Below are 8,994 nucleotides of genomic sequence, written 5' to 3' on the forward strand. Positions count from 1 at the left end.
CATATAAATATCATCATCATTTCAACCAATTACCGTCCCACTAAAGGGCACGCATCCTTATCTATGTTCCTCCCACAGTGAAAAAGGGTGAAGGCCAAAAGGCCACCACGCCGACCCAGTGCGGATTGGTGGACTCCACATACCTTTGAGAACATTAAGTAGAACTCTCAGGCATGCAGGTGTCCTCACCATGTTTTCCTTTACCGTTGAAGCAAGTGATACTTTAATTACCTTAAACGCACATAACTTGGAAAATTTAGAGTTGAATTCGAACTGGGCCCTCCCGAAAGTTAAGTCGAGTTCCTACCCACTGCGCATATAAATCATAAAGAAGAAGAAGTCTTTATTGCACAGACAAAAAGAAAGCCAGGTTAACAAAATAAACGATAATACAAAACATATGCACAAAGGCGGCCTTATAGCTTAAAGCGATCTCCTCCAGACAACCTTTGGTTAAAGAAACATAATCATGTTAGATCTAGCTTTAAAAAGTAACCAGAAAGCAGACAGGAATACTTGCGGATTAAAAAAAAAACTAACTTAGGTAGATAATAAATTATACTTCTTCAAGTCAATTAATTTTCTAGTTTAAAGATTACATTCATCGTGACTCAGTAATTATGGTAGATAGTTTCTCTATAGAAAGAAGGCATTGACTTTAGAATGTTTTCTCTAGACTGTTGAATAACGTCACATTATGTTATATAGGTAGTATTTGTTGAGTCATTGACTGACTCTCAGCGTTCCAAGTAGGTTCCTAATCTGCCATAAGCCTACGTCATTTACTACGATAAATCCAATATGGCGGATATGACAGATAAAAAAGTACAAAAAAAGCATCGAATGTATTCGAATTTGCTATCAAATGAAAAACCGTTCTAAAAATAAACAACTCCTTATCGATATTACGAAATATTGTTATCTATAATACGAAGGTGCATAAGTATATTTCTAAAGGACAACATAACCTTGAAAAAAAAATTAAAATAAAAGAAGCTTATTTATTTTTCCATACAAACTAATTCAAAACATTCACAAGTGTGTACTTATGACAACCCTAATGAAGATAAAAGACCGACACGTGACATATACGTACGTGCTGAAAAACTATTAGCGTTACGGTTGCACATATAAGTCTCAGAGACACTTAATAATGTACCTCTAAAGCCTCTGAAGTTTTAGTTCGGTTTTATTTGTATAGAAATAAATTAAACAAGTTAAAACATGTATAACAGTGTTTAATTATCTATTTAATACAGCATTATCCACTCTCCGGGCATGGGTGCACAGGATATCAAAATAATAGACATGTAATATTAAACGAGGGTAAACTTCTTCTTTACCATGTTGCCATGGTTCGGCTGGAGGACAGTTAAATTTTATCACACGAGACAGCGGGACAGATAGCTTGAAAACGGGACCGTACCATTCAAAGTGGGACATACGTGGGCGTCGTTAGGCATGGTAGGAAATAAATATTGACGCTGTTTCCTCTGCACATGCATTTAGAAAAGCGTTTAGCAACATAAGTATTGTATTTACGTTGTAGAAAGTTTCGCGGAAACAGAAATTGCAAACATACATACTTACCTACCTATGTCATTTCCGCTCCAAAACGACAGGGCGATTCTGTATCTCAGTTGACACCAAGTTTAGCTAGCCACTGTATAAAGTTGCTACCACATAACCTGATAAATGCATATCGCGCTCAGAAATCTGTCTCCAACTGAGTTCATTACAACTCGTTTGGCAGATGAAATTAGGTAGTAGGTACGTAATGTATAATAATGGTTTGGGCGTATTTTTGTGGCAACTTTGAACAGTGCCTAGCTAAATTTGGTGTCAAATGAGATACAGAATACCCGTGCTAGTGGCCACAGCTTAACAACTGTTAGAAAAGTTAGTGGGAAGCTGGTCAGTTTGAGTAAGCGGACTTGTGAATTCGTGGTGGACAGCGGGACAGACAGCCTGAAAACGGGATTGTCGCGTCGAAAATGGAACATATGGTGACGTTAGGCATGGGTGGAAAAAAACTTTCACGTCGTTTCCTCTGTGTATGCCATTTAGAAAAGCGTTTAGCAACATAAGTATTGTATTTACGTTCTAGAAAGTTTCGCGGAAACCGGGAAATTGCAAACATGTGCACCTTCCTACTTATCTTACAGTTTTGAAAACAGGAGAAATACGAGTACACTACTACATAGGTAGATAATATTGGATAGAAGCAGGAGAATCTTTATGGTGTAATTTATAATTTCTTCAATCCCTATACTCCACTAAAGCAAAGGCCAAAACGCGGCGCCGCCTCCTGCGTCATTCCAGTTTGAGTCCAGCTTGCGACCAATTAGAAGACTTGTTCAAACGTGCGCTTTTTGTGATTCGTGGTTGTATATCATCACTGACCCATTCCTGGCCCACGCCGTAGCCCACCACGCTAGCCCAGTGTGGATTGGTAGGCTTTACACGCGTATTTGCAAATATATGCTCTAACCTATCTCATTTCCATTGCCTCCAAAACTGCACTAAACCGACGCTGTAACGTCAAACTTGCGTCATACACAGCGTCCAAGTTTATGCTCAGCTTGTAGATCCAATCCTTCTTGCGCGTTTGAATACATTATGTCAAACTCTCAGGCATGCACCGTTGAGTGTTATGCCAGCGTCATGAAGATGGGCAAACCCTCTTACATGCGACATCTTGTCTGATGGAAACCTGTTATACACTGCTGGACTAAAGGCTTCTCCCAACGGGAGAGTCTGCCCATAATCACCGCGTTGGGCAGATGGGTTGGCGATCGCAGTAGATTACGTAGACTACGATCTACTGCGATCGCCAATCCATCGATCTTCTTCGATTATAGTTTGTATGAAATTCCGTAATTTTTCAAGTTATATTCATATCGTATGTTGATAATTATACAGTGAAACGGAAAAAGTCGCAGGCAGAGCTATTTGAAATACAAAAAAAATGTAATTTGCGTTGCTTGGAGAAACTGGTAATCACAATCGATTTGTTTCACCATACAAAAACATAATGCGCGCGCGTCTCTCAGATCTGTACTGTTCGGAAGACAAGTTCTAGAAGAAATTGTATAAAGATTAAATTAAATTGTAAAAAAAAACCCCCGACACAAATATTCCTAATTCCCGTTCAATATAGTGAACATTATTATATTTGCTAGATATAAGAAAAAACTAATTCGCTATATTGTGGTCATAGCATTCTACTAGTCATTTAATACCAATATTAAGTTGTGAAAAAAACTATAATCCACCATTTTGTAGCGCCGGCCATATAATATAAATCGGTTCGGACCCGCCGAACCGATTTTCATCAAACGCAGCTAAGACCACTGCCGACTTCAAAACAAGAAATAAATATTCGAAATAATATAATCGGTTCATCCAGGGTAATACGATGCCACCGACGGACACTGTCTGTGATACGTGCATATGTGTGTGTGTCTTGTTGCGTCGGGGGTAAAAATAAATGCACTTTTGTTCCGAACTGTACGTACGTATTTTAGTATGAAACTTGTTTGCTATGTACGTACGAAGAAAGGTCACTTGACCTCAGATGACTTTTTGACACACATTTTGACGTGACAGGTTGATCGTCGTATTCCGATGCCTGTCATGTTCTCTCTTTTGGCAATTGGCAGGGGCAAATTGGGATTAATAATTTCTAAATTTTCTCTGGTCTGGTCTAGCGGAAGGCTTTGACCGTGGCTACCACCCTATTGGCAAAGACGTGCCGCAAAGCGATTCAGCGTTCCGGTATGATGTCGATATATACCCCTAACAGGTTATCCCGTTACCATCTAAGACTGCTATCATTATCATCAACGACCCATTACTCCCAGTAGGTAGGAATTAGACCTCACTTTCGGGGGCCAAGTTCGAATCCCACGCACCTTGGACTTTTCCAAGTTATGTGCGTTTAACCTTATTTAATATCACTTGTTTCAACGTAGGATGGAAACTGTAATTATATAATAATGTATATTAGCCCTAATATCTATCTGGGGTGCCCATATACCCCACGCTTACAATCCAAGGGTACTTCTTGTAAAACTGTGTAATTCTCCATTCTCATCGATTCTGAGTTAATCATTATATTTTAATCAATCTACCTCACATTTGGTAAAATAAATTCTACACACTTAGTGTTTTTAGCATTTAAAAGTAAGTTATTGAATGTAAACCGCAATATATCTATTATAGTTAACTATAATTATATCGATTATTATATCGATATTAGCATCGTATCGATTAAAATAACGGTGACGATTAGGATTGCGATTGGTATTAGGGATCATGTCAGTTTTCAATTATGACATCAATATTGACATTGATTTTGATATCGATTACAGTAATATCGATTATGATATCAATTATAATATCGATCAGGATTGCGATTACGATTGCCATTCAAGTTATCGATTATAACATGGATTATGGTTGACATTTATTTTGATATCAATTACGATATCGATTATAATAACGATTACGATTAGGACTGCGATTGCGATTAAAGCTTTCGATTATGACATTCATAATGATATCGATTTCAGTTTTCTTTTATGATATCAACATAGACATTCTATTACAATTGATTACTATGTCTGTCGCAATCGCAATCTAAATGATATCGATTGTGATACCGATATAGTAATCGATTACTGTCATAGGTATAGTAATCGATATCGTATTTGACAGCAATGCTCAAAAGGATCCATGACGGGTGGACAGCATTGTTCCGTGAATTGTTGAGGTACTCTGAGAATATTGAAAGACCTTTACTTCAATATTCGCAGAGTACACTACACTACACTATAGTGTAAGTACTCTTATAATATTATGTCTTTTATAATGTTTAATGTCATCATTCATTCATTTGTCTTATCCATAAATTATGTAGTAGTATCTAGTAAGTGTAAGGGGCCCTGCCGTAATAACAAGGTCTATAATAAATAAATAACAATAATAATAATATCCCACTTCTGACACCATAATAATAATAATTTGTATCCTCTTTGGATATTACTCGGCAATACTGGCCACAAACAAAAATACACCAAGTAATGTGGAAGAATATTTGCAAATGTCATTACAAACACGACAAACATGCTAAATTGTTAATTGTCAATCAAACGGCCCCTTGTAAAATAAAATCAAACAAAATAAACGTGTAAACAAGTACTAAAAACAACATAATGTCCCTGCTCGACTCCCCGATCCCGCTGTCGGATATAGAAGATGTGCTTGCGTGGGTGGACACCTTTAAACTGTCTCGACCTACTAAAAAGATTAACAGGGATTTTTCTGATGCTGGTACTGTATAATGAGCAACTAATAACTGTAACCGTCCTCTATAGGGCACGGGTCTCCTCAGAACGGGGAGGGTGTAAGGCCATGTAAAAATGGTCATAATATCACGCTCTTGATAGGCTGACGATGGTGTTTCTTGCAGTTCTTCTGGCTGAAATACTAAGCGTCCATTACCCGAAGCTGGTGGAAATGCACAACTACCCACCGCGTAACAGCCACTCCCTGAAGCTGAACAACTGGATGACCCTCAACAGGAAGGTGCTGAAGAAGCTCCGGTTAAACCTGTGCTGCAACACCATGGAACAGCTAGCTAATTGTACGCTTGGAGTCATCGAGCGAGTACTTCTTATGGGTAAGACAAGGGATATTTTTATTTACTATTATTAGTACAAAGGAGATTACAAGCATTCATCCGCACATAAGTCAACCTTAAAACATGTGCTGTCACGATTGTTTTTAGAACTTTTGAAGGGGTATTATGAAAATTAAACTTAACTTGCTATACTCCGCGAAAGTTAGGAGAATCTGTGTGGTATAATTTACTGCAGAAGATCTGTTTGGTGTGGAGTATAAGGATTGAAGAAATTATAAATTACTCCACACGGATTCTCCTGCTTTTCGCGGAGTATTGCAAATTAAGCTTATTTTTCATAAAATATCATGGATTTCCGCAAAGTAACGCCTGCTTCTATTCAATACTTTTCTAGATGAACAACTTTGTCTTACATGATTTTATCGCAAGCAGCGGAAGCTCTCAAAAGAAAAAAAAATCCCCCCTTTCGAAACATTTTCCCATGGTGCTATGTTTATACTGATCTTTAGTGTGATGACATATAGCCTATAAACATCCTCGATAAATGGGCTATCCAACACTGAAATAATTTTTCAAATCAGACCAGTAGTTCCTAAGATCATCGCGTATCAAGTAAACAAACAAACTCTTCAGCTTTAAATATATTAGAATAAGATAAGATTTACATTGCCGTGTGGAATCATTGCAGTACGCGATAAGATCCGTCGTGACGAAGAGGTGAACAAAAGTTTGAAAGACGCAGAACAAAACATGTCCAGCGGCGGTAGTTACTACGATGTCTGTGGAGATGACGGTAAGCAGAGACTTATTATAACAATAGATATGGGTATGGATATTAGGGAGTGGACTGGGATCGCGAGTGCCGCCCAGCTGTTTAACCTCGCGAGAGAAAAGTAAAACTATCGAAAACTGACGGCCAACCTTCACTAGTTGGAGAGGCACCTAAAGAAGAAGATGGGTATGGGAATCATTAAAACAAAACGGCACCGACTCAATGGTGCTACAACGATAAAAGAGAACCAATCGGGCGTACAACTTCACCTTTTTTTGAACACTAGCAGACCCCACGCGTTGCTTGGTTTTCTTGTATTTTAATATGCAATATAATTTATTATTAATTTATAATTGCAATAAAATAATAGATTGAGATATAAACTATCTCTTAAGTAGGAACAATACTGACATAAAAAAGGTGAAATCGGCTTAGACAAAATTCGTAACACTGGAATTATATTTATTGAGGATCGGCGAATTGCCAGTAAGATATGACAAATTAATACAACAAGCGACCTTTTAATATATAGACATTATTGCATACAAACGTTTTAATAAGAATACTATGTCAATTCCTATTAAAACGGCTTGTATGCAATAATTTCTATACATTAAGAGGTCGCTTGTTGTTGTTGTATTCATTTGTCAAATCTTACTGCCAATTCGCCAAAAAACGCTTAGGCCGTATGACGAAAGTGCCATGTTGTTCAATCGTGATTCTTGGTAGTTCATGAGTGGTCTAAAAGATGGCCCTTATTTATTTGCTGTTAAATTTAGTGAGAAATCTTTGTCTGCAGGACGTTAATATGACGAAAAGACAATTATGGCTAGTTACACTGCGTGGGACTAGTGGTTATCTTATCAAACTGCAGATCACGAGGTCCTGTGTTTGATGCTCAGGTCGGGCCAACGAATAGTATTGGGTTATTCTATCAAGGGATCTTTAGTGCCAGCCTAGACTTTTAAAATTTGGGTTGATTAAACCCCGTGCCTAGTGGAGTACATTTTGCTGTCGTTCCTGGGTCTGATCTCTTGCCGGTCGTGTCAAAACTGCCGTCCCATCGTACTATGAGAGTGAGAAAATAGAAAGTGCGTGTTTGCGCAAACACTATAAAATCTCCCGAAAGACGTCAGAGTATGCCTCATTTCCTAGCGGATTGCCGTGTATTATCTAGCAGTGGAGGTCGAAAATGATGACTGGTCACGATCATTTATTTCCCCAGAAAACGTGCTAGTAGTACCTGTGAAGACAAGAGTGAATGGAGTACTGGAAACCATGCAAAAGAAAGTGGTCAGCTACGAACATTATCTCGGTATCAAAGAACAACTGAAAGACGCTAAAGACTCTGCAGAGATGCTTAAACAAAAGGTTGGTGCTCTCATACACAACCAGAAATTTAAATCATACAGTAGATGTGCATTCAACTGATGGACGTCAAAAGCTGATAAAAAAAATTAAGCTTAATTTACAATACTCTGCAAAAAGCAAGAGAATCTGATGTTGACTTTACAATGAATAATTGTTATGAGAATTATTCCTTTTAAAGTCGGCATCGCCTGAAGAATACAGATTCCCCTTCTTTTCGCTGAATATAGCAAATTAAGCTTAATTTTTATAAAATAAAATGGAATTCTACAAAGTAATGCCTGTTTGTATCCAATACTGCTACTTATATGCCACTTGCTCCATGTATTCAGTGGCCCTATCCACTTTAAGTGTGCTTGTCATGTAATATTAATTAATGATATCCATTACAGCAGAATTAAAATATTGTTTTATAATATTATAACTGGAAATGAACTAACATTTCAGGTTGAACATTTAGACAGCCTAATCAAGTTAAAAGAGGAAAGGATAGAAGAGCTTCAGAAGCAACTTGACAGGAAACAGGCAAGACGTAGAGAAGTCGAAGCTAATCAGAATAGTATATCTGTGCCTTTTGAGCCTGAACCACCAACACCCGAAGCCATCGATTTAGTTCATGTACCAAGTAGACCTTTGTCTGTTAAATCTGTCGAATCTAATCCAAGGATAGGAAAAGATGAATCCAAAATTCCTGTACCGGTACAAGATTTAATTAAATCAGTATCAAGACCTAGTATTACCGAAGTTGCATCAAAAGATCTTCAGGATATTAATGTAGATAGAATAAAGTCTGATGTGTTTAAGGAAGTCGAGATAATCGACCAAAGGGTTTTGGAAGGTTTCCATGATAGCCTTGAATTTATTAATGAACCTACTACAATTGCTGTGTTCGATGAAAAACAAAATAATTTAAAGGAGATAGATTATTCATATGAAATAAATTATTTAAATTAGTTTTTTCGGAATCATGAGAATTTTCTGCTGCCGAAGTAATTTCATAGGTGGGTATTTAACTACGTACTTTCAACTTTTATCAAGGATGTTTTGAAATTTCCATCAATTTTAGAAATTGTGACAAAAAATCGCATTTATCACTTGTTTGTCGTCACTGTTTAACCGCAAAAGTAGTTTTTTCTACAGATTTTGTCTAATCTAGGATTCAAAAGTCTTAATTTTTCAATGTTTTTATTAGAATTTAATTGTTATTTAT

The 8,994-nt window shown here is 37.2% G+C and overlaps 1 protein-coding gene across 1 annotated transcript; it reads left to right on the plus strand.

The window, feature by feature from the left end:
- Positions 1-5,106: 5,106 nt before the first annotated feature.
- Positions 5,107-8,943, plus strand: LOC120634143 (sperm flagellar protein 1-like). The gene is made up of 5 exons (XM_039904553.1): positions 5,107-5,334; positions 5,474-5,683; positions 6,333-6,437; positions 7,642-7,787; positions 8,232-8,943. Exons 1-5 carry the CDS (start codon positions 5,217-5,219, stop codon positions 8,736-8,738), a joined length of 1,086 nt encoding a protein of 361 aa, XP_039760487.1. The 5' UTR covers positions 5,107-5,216; the 3' UTR covers positions 8,739-8,943.
- Positions 8,944-8,994: the final 51 nt, after the last annotated feature.

Source organism: Pararge aegeria, chromosome 23 (assembly GCF_905163445.1).
Source record: "Pararge aegeria chromosome 23, ilParAegt1.1, whole genome shotgun sequence".
NCBI classification, from domain to species: Eukaryota; Metazoa; Arthropoda; class Insecta; order Lepidoptera; family Nymphalidae; genus Pararge; species Pararge aegeria.